The sequence below is a fragment of the Natator depressus genome, chromosome 9 (assembly GCF_965152275.1).
Source record: "Natator depressus isolate rNatDep1 chromosome 9, rNatDep2.hap1, whole genome shotgun sequence".
NCBI classification, from domain to species: domain Eukaryota; kingdom Metazoa; phylum Chordata; order Testudines; family Cheloniidae; genus Natator; species Natator depressus.
Window position 1 is genome coordinate 15,427,963 of NC_134242.1, and position 15,659 is coordinate 15,443,621.

General features: G+C 41.3%; 1 protein-coding gene across 1 annotated transcript in view; it reads right to left on the minus strand.

Annotated features, from left to right (window-relative positions):
* FNDC3B (fibronectin type III domain containing 3B) overlaps positions 1-15,659 on the minus strand; it is a 355,800-nt gene that overhangs the window by 273,783 nt on the left and 66,358 nt on the right. Inside the window, exon 2 of the mRNA XM_074963564.1 lies at positions 8,737-8,875. Coding sequence (XP_074819665.1) covers positions 8,737-8,847 — 111 coding nt within the window. The 5' untranslated portion in view covers positions 8,848-8,875. The remainder of the gene's footprint in view (positions 1-8,736; positions 8,876-15,659) is intronic.

Sequence of the window (15,659 nt, forward strand, 5' to 3'; positions counted from 1 at the left end):
GATCACTGTGGGCTCCAACAGGTTCTCTTTTTTATCCTCCCCACACGCCCATTTATGGTACCTTGTAAATTAAATTAAACAAGGTCCAGCTCCAAGGCATTGCTAAAATGGCTGACATTTGAAGAGTTTAAAAATGCATTATGAAATGGAAGAGCAGCCTTTGGGAGTGGCTTTGAAGCTGAAACTTTTTAGGACAGTCAAAGCACCCACTAACGGTTTTGAATATTCTTCCATCATCACCTCTGAGTTTTCTTTCTCTATTTCTGCTTTGGGGGTGGGGTGGCTATTTGTTCTCTTCGAAAGGTGCGCTCAGTCATCTTTTCAAAACACTAATGATCTATAAACTGCCTTATCATCTGGCATGGAACTTTGGCAGACACATGAGGGCAGCTTCCACCTCTTCCACCTCTTTTCTCCTGCATTTTGTGTCTCACATTTGACAATATTTGCCTGCATGAAGCCACTCTTGTCAGAGAAGAAAGCCATAATTTCCCTGTAGAAGAACTCAGTTTGTCTTTTGCAGTTTCCCAAATCCATTCATATCTAAACATCAGTTCCTTTTTTTTTTTCTTTTTACTAAAACAGTTATCACCATCTCCACCATAACCAATAGCAGCAGGTTGACTGATCAATTATAAAGGTAGCAGGAACTCTTCAAAAGCACACATGGAAATTAGGCACCTATCATGGCTGCTTTTAAAAATCTCCCCCTTAATGTCTAAATTCAACATCATAAGTAATTCTGGGGGGGGGGGGGGGAAGGAGCGGGAAGAGAGGAAGGGGGTAGAACTGCTTTTTCCATTTCATCTCCCAAGTACAAGATCATTACATTATTTCTTTCTGGGTCTCTTATACAGTTGCCATAGGTGATTTGGGTGTTAAAATAGTTTATTAATTATTATTATTATTATAACATTACCTGGGAGGAACCCTTTATGTTGCAGTCAGCAATCCTAAAATGGTCACAATGGTGACCTAAGTGTCTAATAGATCTAACTCTTTCCCATCTTGATGTAAGTTTCTCACCTTTAGAGTTAATGAAATTCTATGTTGCATTCATATGACACCTTTCATCCCGGGATCTCACAGCACTTTGCAAGTAGTACCTAACTAAGCTGCAACTCATAATATTCCTATCAGGTACTTAGGACAAGCTTTTTAAAGGTATGTAGGCACCTAAAGATGCAGACAGGCACAGCTGAAAGTCCATCTTGGTGCCTAAATACCCTTAAAAATCCAGCTCATAGTTCCTATTATTCCTGTGCTGCAGATGGAGAAAGAAGCATACAAATACACAGGCATAGTTTGACTTCTCCAGCCATGCCAACGGGGTTGCGCATGGGGGATAAAGTCCATGCCTGCCTGAGGCTTGAAGTTTGGGGGGTACTCAGCTCAAGGCAGAGTCGGGCTCTTTGTCAGCTACGCACAGGAAGAGTGTGGGGGAGGAGGGAGGGGTTGATTATGTCAGGAATGTGGCACAAACACCCGTGGGCTGTGGCCCCTTTGAGAGTCCAGGCAGTGGCATTAACAGCCACCATGAACTGCTGGGCTGCTCTACACCCTGTCTACTGCTAGAGGCAGGATTCAGTCCCTCCCCAATGTCCTCATGTACTAATCACTACACAGAGCCTGTTTAGTCTTGTCTGTGTTGGGGATAGGGAATTTCACTTATGTGATTTACAGCACCACTCACCAAAACAGATGGATTTTCTGAGTCCCCATCCCACGGTGAACAAGAACCCAACAGCTTGTGGTCTCCCAGTACAGCATGACATTAGCAATGCTACAGTTACGGTCAAGATGTTACAGACAGCACTTTTTAAAAATGTATTTCAATTTTCAAAGGCTGAGCCCCTGGTCAGGAAGTGACAGATTTAAGATGGATGCACATACTGTACAAACCCAACACTCCTCCTCCCCTCACACACAGGTGGACAGAAGACTGTTCCATTTGGCACTACTTCCAAATCCTTTAATTGACACTGTTCTCTGCAGACAGTGAAAAGAAAGACGTGAAACATATTTTCCACCAGCATCCCCACTCCCACCTCCCACTGCCACTACCACCACTCCAATCGCACAGGAATCAAATGGATTCTATGCAAGCCTCTAATTCAGGGCTTACTTATGCACCATGACATCAGTGCTATATAACGAGCCAAGTTCAAGAAATCCATCTGGGACAAATAGCAGCCAGGCACATTGTGACTTGTTTTGTTTATATACACTAAATATGTCTTGGTGGTAAGAGAACTTACTTGAAGATTTATTTCCCAAGTCCTCCAAAACAACAAAACAATATTCTGCATCCTGGAGCAGCTTTGTGACTCCAGTTCTCTTCCCAAGGTTATGCATAAGTGATTTTTAAGAGAGCTCATTGTTTCTGAAACCTAAAATTAAAATCTAAGCAAAGACATAGTAGTCAAAGCATAGTGCCTTAAAAAAAAAGAAACTGAAAACAGCATAAGGAAATAAAGGTGTATTGTATACTACAGCTCATCAGCCTGCAAACGCACCCTTAACTTACGAGACCATGCCCCCTATTTTTCACCCAGAGAGGAGGCAGTGATTGAAAAATCAATTTGGAACCAGCTGCTCCTTTGCTCTGGGCCTGGCTGCATCCATAAGTTGATCACTTATACAACAGTCTGCTTTCCAAAAAAGTGCACTCCTTAAACTACAGAAGTGATTAAAAGAACTGAAGCAGAACATGCACAGTATTTGCATTAAACACTAGACTGGAAGGATATGAGGACTGACTTGCACCATACCTTACACCACCTTGTTAACGGAAAAATATTTATTAACTGAACTTTTGCACAATAATATGCCATTCACTGTTATCCTAACTGCTTCCTATGCCACCCACGAAAGCTTATGCTCCAATACGTCTGTTAGCTTGAACTGTTAATTTCCATCTTTCCATCGGCTTGAGTCACTACCATAAGAACATACACAAAAGCATGAGTGGTACAGAGAAAGGAAATAAGGAAGTGTTATTTACTCCTTCTCATAATACAAGAACAAGGGGCCACCAAATGAAATTAATAGGTAGCAGGTTTAAAACAAACACAAGAAAGTGTTTTTTCACGCAACGCACTGCCAACCTCTGGAACTCCTTGCCAGAGGGTGTTGTGAAGGCCAATACTATACGGGTTTCAAAAGGGAACTAGATAGGTCCATCAATAGCTATTAGCCAGGATGGGCAGGAATGGCGTCCCTAGCCTCTGTTTGCCAAAAGCTGGGATTGAGTGACAGGGTATGGGTCACTTGACGATAACCTGTCTGTTCATTCCCTTTGGGGCACCTGCCATTGGCCACTGTCAGAGGACAGGGTACTGGGCTTGACGGACCTTTGGTCTGACCCAATATGGCCGTTCTTATGTACCATAACATTTTCAATGCACCATTTTATGTACCTTTTTTTTTTTTTTTTTTTTTTTTAGGGATGTAGTACGGATTACAGTTGTAGTGGACTGCTCCTTTACAAAGAAACCTGTGCTATTCCTCTCACTTCTGAGAAGGTTCACTAAATGCTGTTAGAGTCTGATACTCACTACTGGGCAGAATCAACATGTCTGAACTCTTTAACACTCTCTGTCATAGTGTGTAATCACAAACTTTGGATCCCAGACCAGCTCCAGCTCCCTTTACTATTGTGAGTATTTCGATTATTCTAAGAGGACTTGGGAGAGTAGGTACAGCAGATTTGGCCACGCGAAATAATTAGTGTAACAGAAATAAATATTTAAAACTAAGGGCTGGTCCACACTACAGGACGAGATCAATCTAAGTTACACAACTTCAGCTATGTGCATAATGTAGCTGAAGTCGACGTACTTAGATCTACTTACCGCGGTGTCTTCACTGCGGCGTGTTGTCTATTCCCCTTACGCTTCTTGTTGAGGTGGAGTATCGGAGTCGAAGCTAGAGCAATCGGCGGTCGATTTATCGCATCTGTACTAGACATGATAAATCGACCCCTGCTGGATTGATCACTGCCCATCGATCCAGCTGGTAGTGTAGACAAGACCTAAGACAGTTAAACCAAGCTTTCCAAAATGTTATTAATCCATTCTCACTTTGTGACAAGTGCAGTCTCACGACTATGGAGTTCAGGCTTTAAAAACTGAAGTTTATGATGACTGAGTTGTAATAATCTTCACTATAGTGTCATCATCACAACACTAACATTTTTTTAAAAAGCACCATTTACCTTTTGGTAACTATCTATTTAATTTGAGAAATTAATATAGTCACACAGTATTTAAGTCTACCATTCCCTGGCATTCTGTTGTAGGACACTTGCTTTCTTAGCAATATATGCTTTGGCAATACATGTATTTTTACATTAAAGAGAGTGATTTTAGTTTTCACAAAGATGACTATGCTCTTTTAAAATGATGATTAATGTTACTAAATTACATACAGTTTGCTAATTCTTGCTAAGTTTTGCATATATAATCTCACACAGTGAAATTTCAAAACTGGCCAAATTCATTTTGCCTACGTCCCCATTCCTGCAATCTGATCCACAAAAACTATGCCCATATGAGACTTGCAGACACTCTATGTCAGCATGAAAATATCCCACACGGATCAGGTGGCAGGATCAAGGCCTAAATTTGGGCATAAAAAGCCCTAATTTACACAAGTGAACAATCAGGTATGTGTACAAAACAGGTATGCGTACAAAACACACCTAAGTGATCAACAGCGAGTGCTGTTGCTTATTTTGTATACACAATTTTCTGTTTAAATGCACAACTATGGATTTTAGTGCGTGCATGCACGTACATACACACACTTGGAGTGCATAAAAATCCACAATTTGCCCTGAAACCAACCATCTCTGTGCAAAATACATATCTGTACACACAACTATCACACGTGTATGCAGTTACGTGTTTTGTACATACAAACAAATGCCTAGCTGCAGGTATGAAGACAGGTATTTGCATGCAGATATTTTGCAGAGGCCATTTGGGCCTTGATCCTCAAAATGTGACCCTATCAACAATAGATACCACTTCACTCTTCATGTTCCAAAGTTATTTATATGATGAATAATGAATAACTTACAATAGAGATAAATTCTTATACACAGTGTTAGTTCTTGAGCCTCAGTTTGCAGTCCCATTCCACTTCTGTGGGACAGCTAAACAATTTAGGCTATTCTCTGTCTGTGGTTTACTCTGATAAGGAATGTTGTTGCCCTACTCTTTCTTCAGTTTACAAAAGACGAGGGGAACAAAAAGGAAAAATCATTTCAAGAAGGGAAAAAGTCAGATAATACATGATAACAATAAAGCTTCCTCATTTGAGGCTCTCAAATACTTGAAGCCTCAGAATAATTCTCTGTAGTATTATCCACCTTTCTATACAAGAGACGACACTGAGGGTAAGTGACTTCACACAGGAAGCCTGTGGCAGAGTCCAGAAGAAAACTGAGATCTCCAGAGCCTGTTATTTACCACAATACCCTTATCTTAAAGAAGACAACTCAAAATGACCAGTTTAGAAGTAAGGGAAAATCCAGTATCCCTTCGTAACACAAGTACTCCACTGGGCAGGCAATTCTAAGCCTCATGATATTTGAAAGCAATATATTGCCATTGTTGAAAACAAAAAGAAAAAGGTAATTGTGCAAGAGGATGGCTGGGCAGAGTTCAGTCATCAGCATCCTTTGCTTAAAGGCACCATTCACTAAGATGATAAAATTAAACTTGCGATGTTTAGAAAAAAAGTATTATTCTGAGCTCCACAGACGGGCTTTCCAAAGAACACACATCATCCATGGGTTACTTCTGTAACTCTGCCTGCCATTGTCAACAATCCTGGATCTCATTTCTTTTTTAAAGTGCATTGGAACAGTTTGAATTCTCTGTGTTTAAACCTATTGATTTTAAATCTTGCTTTAGATCTTCCTTGGACTGATTAAATCCTAAAATGCCTCCCAACAAAGGCAGCTTAGACAGGTCATGCTTACAAAGCTTTGTGGCTCCCCTCTTGAAAAAAAAATGCATCTTTTTCCCACAGAAAAGATTGTGCTGGAAGACAATGTATTTTCTTTGGGTATGTCTACACTACAGCTGGGAAAATGCTCCATAGCACGGGTAGACAGACATGTGCTAAAGATAACTGTGGCAGCACAGTTGGCAGCTCAGGCTAGCCACCTATGTACAATCCCATCCGATCCCCTAGGTACCTATTCAGGCAGCTAGCCCAAGGAGCCACCCGTGGCAGGCCACACTGCTACCTTTAGCACGCTAGCTTGAGCCCAGCTGGGTTGTGTCTGTCTACTCATGCTGGGAAACACCCTCCCAGCTGCAGTGTAGACATACCCATAGAAAACTCATTTTCTTCTTCCACAGATATCATTGTTAGTTCTGCTGTGAGTAACTCCTTTTTGATGTCACTCATTACATCTGAGTTTTCCTGTATTCTGCAGCTAAGGAGACATCAGCAAACTGAGCTGCTTTGTAAAAAGTCATCTACTGGTATAGAGAAGGAAAAGGCCTCCAAGGAATATATACCATCTGTGATATGAGAAGCTGCTAAAAGGCTGAATACACATGATAACTTTAAAATAACATGCATACATACTAGGCTGACCAGATAGCAAGCGTCAAAAATTGGAGCCGGAGGTGGGGGTAATAGGTGCCTATGTGAGAAAAAGACCCAAAAATCAGGACTGTCCCTATAAAAATCGGGACATCTGGTCACCCTAATACATACAAACACAGAGAAGCTGATTTAAGTCTCCCAGTGAAGGCTCTTTTACATATAGCAGGAGTGGCCAAACTTACTGACCCTCCGAGCTGCATACAACAATCTTCAGACGTTCAAGAGCTGGGGTGTGCTTGCCGGTGCTTGGGACTTCAGCCCCGCGGTGGGGTGGTGGGACTAGAAAAAGGTTAGCCTATGTTCCTAATCTATCAAATAAAACTGCACTTGACTCAAAAGAGGATCCTGTATTCTCAGTCTGGTTGACCTTTATCTGTTTTTGTGAACAAAATGCAGAAGCAATTCAAAACAGTAAGCCGATCTGAAGGACTGTATCACAAATATTTGTAGCTCCTTATTCATTCAGTTTCTAAAGAAGTCCCGTTAACAAGTCCAGATGCAGCTGTTTAACTACTGTACAGGAATGAAGCCGTTAGAAGCCTGCAAGTTCTTGCAAGGTTCCCAGCAGAGTACGCAGATTGGTTGCACTCCACTATGAGTAGAAGCTAAGGGCCACTCACTGAGGTAGGACCAGAAAAAGGGGAAGTTAAAATCTCACCCTAAATGTGAGGGCAAGTACAGTTAAGTATTAAGCAGAGTCTTCTATATGCCATAGTGAAATGATACATCTCATGCACACTGTATACCAACTCCCTTCCTTACTTGCGAAGTGCACAGAGTAAAAAGTGATGGGCACAGAACTGGTGTGTCTGAAGAAACATTGGTGTAGGTGTGATCTTCATCATGATAATTAGGCACCTCTCTTGGGGACCTACTAGCAGTATTAGGCAGAAGTGACTTGGTGGCTGAGCGCTTATTAACACAAGATCAGATTTCCCTATGCCCCGATCTGGCTCAATCCTTTTAAACTGATGACTAAACAAGAACAACATTCTGCACATACAGTGTTCAGAATTAGCCTCTGTGGAAAAAAGTAAGCATAAAAGGTGCATCAGTTTTGTAAACATCATCTGGAATATTATAAATCATTTCCATAACTTTTCCATCATTAGAAGTACATTGGAGAGTTGTAAACACAGGTCTTAAAACCACAGCCATATATTAGCAAATACTGCAATATTCAAATTCCAAAACAGAAATTTAATTCAAGAAATCTACTGCACATGAGTTTAACAAATTTCATGGAGCTCAATTCATGTCTATTTCACCTCAAAATTCATGTCTCAGGTTCTTTTTTAAAACCTTACCTGAGGAGAAAAATCATCATTAGTGGAGACTAATCTAGATTCAAGATGATGGTTCAGTATCTTTTCAAAAAGGATTCAGGTCTGGATTTTGAATACCTCAAAGTGAAGTGATATCTGGATCCAAAGTTTTGATTCAACCTATTATAAAGACAGCAAGCCATTTCATGGAACCTAAGGCTAGCAGGGAATACCAGATCATCAAGTCTGACCATATCACTGGCTACAACCATCACCTGCATACTAACCCCAACAACTGAATTTAGACCAAGGTAGAACAGCCCTCTGGATGCTGAACTATCATGTGCCACAGGCAGAAAATAGGAGGGACAGTAATGTACAATTTGCATAATCCAGATACAGATCTGGGTTGGATTTCAAACACTCCCAAATTTTACAGGTGTTTATACACAGGTTTCAGTTCAGGTCCATCCCTATTAAGTTTTTATGGCCAAATTGTTCAAACGTAAGTGCCCAAAATTAATATTAATATGGAACTAGATGCCTAATGTCAGGCACCAAAGTTTAACAATTTTGTCCCATTATTTTGAATTCCAGTGAATATATTTAAACACCAGATGGAACTGATCATTGCAAAAGCAGTGATGCAATACAATATCCAGGCCTCAGTGTAAGCATTCCAGTATTTGGGCCAAATTCTGCCCTCAAATACATGGAACAGTTCTCCGTGAAGTTAATGGGAACCAAACCCATGCACCAAAGTCACTATTTGGCCTGTAAATAGGTCACATTCAGACCATTCAATAGCTCTTAAATTCCGACTCATCCCACAAAGCTTACTGACCTGCTGTGATCCGTCTCCATTCACTATATGAGGCATCATGGCTACCTCCCCATTCAGCAATGGTGGCAGCTCCAGCGGAATTTGGTCGGTCATCATCATTGTGACGTACATTCATGGAGAATTTTCCTCAACGGGCTTCCTGCAAGACAGACATGTTTTAAATTAATTTTCTTCTAAATGTACACTAAGAAAAATCTATTCACGCTTCAGTAGGGTGGTACCCTGCCCATTAACTCCACTTGCTTAGAAAGGTATATCCTGTGGCAAGGGAAACTAGATGAGAGGACTGTTAATGGCTTTCAGATCATGTCATGGATAAATTCATTGCTTTCTAACAAACATTCCAGAATTAGTATTCAGCAAAATAGACATGATGACATCTTTACTCTTTTTCTTCAGGGCTTTTCAAGCATTAATATCTTCAGCCAGAGCCTTCATCCCAGATCTGAAATTTCTGAATGACAGTATGAGTAGCTTATGGTTCAGTCTGTTGATTTGTAACAACACAATGCTCACTCTGTAAGGTAGTTCTTGGAACCTGCTTCCTTTGCATATTTAACATTCATAAGAGGTTCTATTACTCTTGACATTATGATACAGCAAGAGCCAAGTGCTTTTAATCCCTTGATAGCACTTCTACAGACAACATGAATTGTAAAAAGAGCAAACTTAAAATTTTCAGTGGTCCCCACTTAACTGTGACACAAGGGAAGAGAAAGCTCTTGCCTAGAATCTTATCCAATATGTAGAAAGTGGACCACTGTGTAGGACAGCAAATAAGAAGAATTTGTAATGAAACACACCACCTTCACTATAATACCATCCCTTGCAGATAATTATTTGAAACGTTACATAAGAAAAGTTGCTAAAAATCAGATGAAAGCTTTATAATAACAAGTCTTATAATTCAGTTAATAGTAACATCATGCTGTTTTACAAGGCAATAATCCAGTTCCTTAATGAATAAATGATAGGACCTAAAGTCAAGTAATTTATCACAGCAAAGGAAGAAGACCTTTGTACAAATCCCCATGATCCTAATGCTAAACAAATTTATTTAATGCTTTTCATGCCAAAGCCTGTGGCACCTTAAAGACTAACAGACGTACTGGAGCATAAGCTTTCGTGGGTGAATACCCACTTTGTCGGATGCATGGCATGACCGACGAAGTGGGTATTCACCCACGAAAGCTTATGCTCCAATACATCTGTTAGTCTATAAGGTGCCACGGGACTATTTGCCGCTTTTACAGATCCAGACTAACACAGCTATCCCTCTGATACTTTCATGCCAAAGAATCCCAAAATGCTTACAAATGACTAATATACAGCATCAATAAAATTCAGGTAGGAAAACCTAACAATTGTGGTGAAGTGTAGTAGCCAGGTAAGTAACTGGTACACATAGTGCTGAACAGCTCTGTGCAGAAGAGAAATTTTGGGGGGGGGAGAAAAAACAAAGGAAAACCTATTCATGTGGAGAGTGTTGTAGGATCTAATGTCTCCATGGAATAGACAGAACTTTGCCCTTTAAAGTTCCAGCTACAAGAGCCATACAACATAAATAGTGTGGAATTCAATTTATCTACTATAGGAAGGGTGAGAAGCTGAGTCAACCCTGCCGGGATTAGAACCTGTGGCTCCATGGAGTCTAGATATTTACAACCTGATACACAGACCACTAAGCCACTCCCTCTCCTGCTGCTAGTGTTTAAATTTAGATTTTTAAAAGCCATGTTTAAATGTAAATGGATGGGACACCGAAATATGCTCTCTCTTCACCATTATATACTTATTTACTTAGATCTGTTGAAAATGAGCCCATCCAGAGCTCAGCATTAAAATCCAGTCAGCTGCAGAGCAATCTAATGATCAGAGAATAAATCAGACCATGAGTGAATATTCTGATTAACTGAGACAGCCCACTTGTGTACTGAGAATGATTCAATTGCCTATTTAAAACTCTGCACCCCCTTAAGCTGAATAGCGTTGAACCTTTCACTCTTATCATGTCAAGCATCTTTACACATAGAAAGTGATGGTGAACCAACCTACATCTCTTCTAAAACAAGTGTCCTGCTCAGCACCATTACCCTTCCTCTGGCATACATCTGTAAAGGCTATTTTAATGTAGCTGATGCCAAATTTTGCATGATTCACATAGTTCTTTCTGATGTTCTCACTATCCTGAAAATACAGCTTTTCTAATTTTCACTCCGAATTGATATAAATAGAGGGTATCTATTTCAAAATGACAGATTCTCCTCCTTTTATCTGAGACCCAGTTATAGGACACAAATTCTCACCAAGTTGGAAGAGTAACATAACGTAACAAACAAAAGGCGGACATATATCAACTATTGACCAGCTAAACAGTAAGTCCATGTCTTTGTTTTTAAGTCTCATTCTAGGCCTGGGTCAAGCATTAGTGTGGGCCTATATCACAACCCTATACCATTTGCCCCACATATTGATTGACCCACAGTGACTACACACATAAAAAAGGAATCTGGAAACCAAATACCTCCCTGGCTCACAACATCAAGCACCATCCATCATCTGCCAAAATCTCCTTGGCTCTGAAACGTAAAGCTGGCAGCTAATAAAGTCTTCTCTACTTGTCATGTGACCTACACAAGTCTGCTTGAGGCCCTGCACACCCTTCTTCACCAAGGCAGTTTTGCCAATTCTCACAATTTTTACTGCAAGTCTTGCAATATCCCAGGGGCTTCTTAAAGCCCCAGATCCTGGAGCCAGGTGATTACATGAAAATCTCAGCTTTCATTTTTTTAAAATTTTCTAGCCCTCAGGATTGTGGAGAAAAGTTTGAAAACATGAACCCTACAAATTCAAAACCCAGAATATAATCAAACTCCAAAATTATTTAAAATCTCACAATATTGGAGGTCCCACAATTCATCATTTTTAATCGCTGGGGATTGGCAATAGAACCAAGGCCCTGCAAAACCTAGCTGTAACCATTTTGTGTCCTGGTTGTACAGATCACCTAGCAAAAAACATGACTCTAGTTGTTTTCCAATTAAAGTGGACTAATTCATGCAACAGCTAATTGTATCCCTGGTCCATGAAGACTTTCATTGTGAGTTCATCAATCATACATAGAGGATAGCGTCACAATAGTGAGCCTTCTCTGGCATTTACTGGCAAGCCAATCTAGAGCACATATGTCCTCAATTCATTCTCATTTTTTTAAGTGTATACATATAACTTCATGAAGGAGTTCTGAAAGGATTGCAACGCTGACAAGAGCCATTATAAACACATTAAAATGCATGTACAAATAAATGACAAATCCATCCAGTCTGAATCTGGAAGTCTGAGTTTTAAAAGAGAGATTTTTTATCTCAAAATAATGCAATACCATTTTTATTTATTTAAACATAGATTGTAGTTTGAAACTATATTTTTCCATAGTAAATTTCTCCACTCCAGGCACAACAAACCAATGTGCTGACGTGTATTTGCTGAATGTCATTATTTAAAGGTTAGTAGTTACATTCTCACTATGGCCATGTCTACACTATCCTTTTTTTTTTTTTTTTCAGAAAAGTTTCCTCCTATTGCCAATACTGGTGCAACTCCACCAATACTGGCAACACTAGTTGTTGACAAGGCACTGTTGGCCATCAGCATTTTCCAACACAGTCATGTAGACCTGTTCTCTGCATGGTTAGATAGCATGCTGTTGAAATCGCTGGCAACCATAGGAACCTTCTTTACACTAGGTGGAAGTGCACCAGGTTTTTAACAATGGTGAGAAATTTTCACCAGAAAGCCTTAGTGTAAATACAACAATTGAAGTCCCAATTGAAATTATACCATAGACTTTAATGTATCAAGCCCTAAAGTTTTAGAACCAGCTCCAGATACTGACCCATTAGGTTTCTCTTTCTGACTGATTCTTGATTAAAAAGAGGAAAACAATTTATTTTTCAAATTTGCCAACATGCTCCCCACGCCCCCGTGCAACAGCTGCTCTCACACAACCAGTTTCATTAATTTGATTGTCATACACAGGTCAGTATGCAAGAACTGTGATCAACTTTGTCTCTAAGAAGTCAAGCACGTTACTTGCAAGAAAACTCCAGGCCCAGGGGCTGGGAAAACAAATTCCGAGTTCAGGACATGAGAACGTCTCTGCTTTCCGTAAAATATGAACTACCATAAACTAACCCAAAGCCTGAATCAAACAAAACCCCAACGTTTTTTCAGGTTCTAAAAAGTTGAATAAATTTAAACTTTTAGAAAGTATTTCCTGAGTGTCTGCATTCCCAAGGTTTGGCTGGAACAGGATACGGAAATACCACTATTCAGTGAGAGAGACTGTGTTTTTCCAAGCTAGTTTTATCCAGGAAATACTAGAAATTTCATAAGGTTTTCAGCTCAGTTTCTTGACCAAGGAAGTAAGGATAAGCATCCAAACTTTTGGATGCTTCTCCACCCAAACTAAGCTTCCAAACCTTTCGATGTTTACTAGTCAATACTGTGAACCTGATCATAGAATCATAGAATATCAGAGTTGGAAGGGACCTCAGGAGGTCATCTAGTCCAACCCTCTGCTCAAAGCAGGACCAATCCCCAACTAAATCATCCCAGCCAGGGCTTTGTCAAGCCTGACCTTAAAAACTTCTAGGGAAGGAGATTCCACCACCTCCCTAGGTAACGCATTCCAGTATTTCACCACCCTCCTAGTGAAAAAGTTTTTCCTAATATCCAACCTAAATCTCCCCCACTGCAACTTGAGACCATTACTCCTTGTTCTGACATCTGCTACCACTGAGAACAGTCTAGAACCATCCTCTTTGGAACCCCCTTTCAGGTAGTTGAAAGCAACTATCAAATCCCCCCTCATTCTTCTCTTCCACAGACTAAACATCCCCAGTTCCCTCAGCCTCTCCTCATAAGTCATGTGTTCCAGTCCCCTAATCATTTTTGTTGCCCTCCGCTGGACTCTTTCCAATTTTTTCACATCCTTCTTGTAGTGTGGGGCCCAAAACTGGACACAGTACTCCAGATGAGGCCTCACCAATGTCGAATAGAGGGGAACGATCACGTCCCTCGATCTGATCTTCTACTTCGTAATGCGATGTCCTACCTCTCACAAAATAAGTTGATGATCCTTAAGTTTCCTTATTGATTCAATATATGAATTCGTAATACATATACTAGTTGCATGTGACAACAGATGGAAACTTAAAAACACAGAAGAACAAAGTAGAACTATCCAAAACAAATTTCCATGTACGATGAATTAACGTGACCCAATTTGTTAAGACAGTTATCCTTAAATTCCAAGAGGAGTTTAAACATATTGAGACAGCCTAACGATCTAATTTTTCTTAGAAGGTTTTGACTTCACTTTAATTATGGTACAAGCCAAGATAATTCATGATATTTCCACCTTCTCTCTTTTACAAAACTAAAAAACCTCTTCCTGCTAAGGTAGACAGAATTCCAAAATGAGAACCTAGCAAAGTAATAGTTCTTCTAAATATTTAGCTTTATGAACTGGTTTCTATTAAAAAAAATGGTTACCTACCTTTTGTAACTGTTGTTCTTCTAGATGTGTTGATCATTCCATTCTAGGTGTGCGCACACCCACGTACGCGGCCATCAGAGATTTTTGCCTTAGGGATACCCGTAGGACTGGGTGTGTTCTATCAATGTAGAAGGCCAGCGCCAGTCTGATGTCCAGCGTATGCAACTGTGGTCCTCATCTGATTCATGAGGCTTTGGACAGAGGACCACTAAGTAAATGTCTTGGCCACTGTGGAACTGCAAAACGACCTTGGTCAGAAAAGCCAGGTGCAGACGCAGCTGGACTTTGTCCTTATAGAAGACTGTATAAGGCGGCTCCGACATGAGCGCCCTGATCTCGGACACCTGCTGGGCCAAAGTTATAGCAACCAAGAATGAGACCTTCCAGAAGAGAAGCAGAAGGGAGCAGGAAGCTACGGGTTCGAGCAGCGGTGTGTGTGTGGTGGGGCGGGGGGGTGGTGTATATGAGCTTTGAAAGCACAAGTTTCAGGTCCCACGGGGGGGACCAGGTCCTGGACATGCAGGTAAAGGTGCTCCAGACCCTTCAGGAAGCATGCTGTCATGGGATGGGCTAAGATCGACCTGCCCTGAAACGGAGAACGGAACACCAAAATGGTCACCAGGTGTACCTTGACCGAAGACAATGACAAGCCCTGGAGCTTAAGATGCAACAAATAGTCCAGAATGTCCTGCAGTGGGGCTGCCTTTGGACGAATGTGCTTGTCCAAGGCCCAACATGTGAAGCGCTTCCACTTTGCCACACAGGTATCCCTGGTGGAAGGCTTCCTGCTGCCCAGCAGGACCTGTTGGACTGCAGCAGAGCACTCTCGCTCATCCATACTTAGCCACGAAGCAGCCACGCCTTCAGGTGCAGTGACGCCAGGTTCGAGTGCAGCAGACTGCCGTGGCTCTGGGACAGCAGATCTGGTCGGAGAGGTAACTGCAGCAGGTCGGCCACTGAAAGACTGGGCAGCATGCTGAACCAGTGCTGGCGAGGCCACTCTGTGGCTGTGAGGATGACAGAAGCTTTGTCTTGCTTTACCTTTAACAGGACCCTGTGGATAAGCGGCACTGGCGGAACAGCGTATGTCAGCGTTCCTGACCACGGAATCAAGAAGGCGTCCGATAGGGATCCCTTGTCCCTGCCATGCAGCGAACAGAATACGTGGCACTTTCTGTTCCATCTAGATGCAAACAGGTCCACCTGGGGAGTCCCCGACCTTTGGAAGATCAGGCTGACCACCTCTGGATGGAGGGACCATTCTTGGCGAGACGAAGAGGTCCTGCTGAGGTGACATGCCAGAACACTGTTGGTTCCAGGTAGGTGGGTGCCCACCAGATGGATGGCATGCCGCATGCAAAAG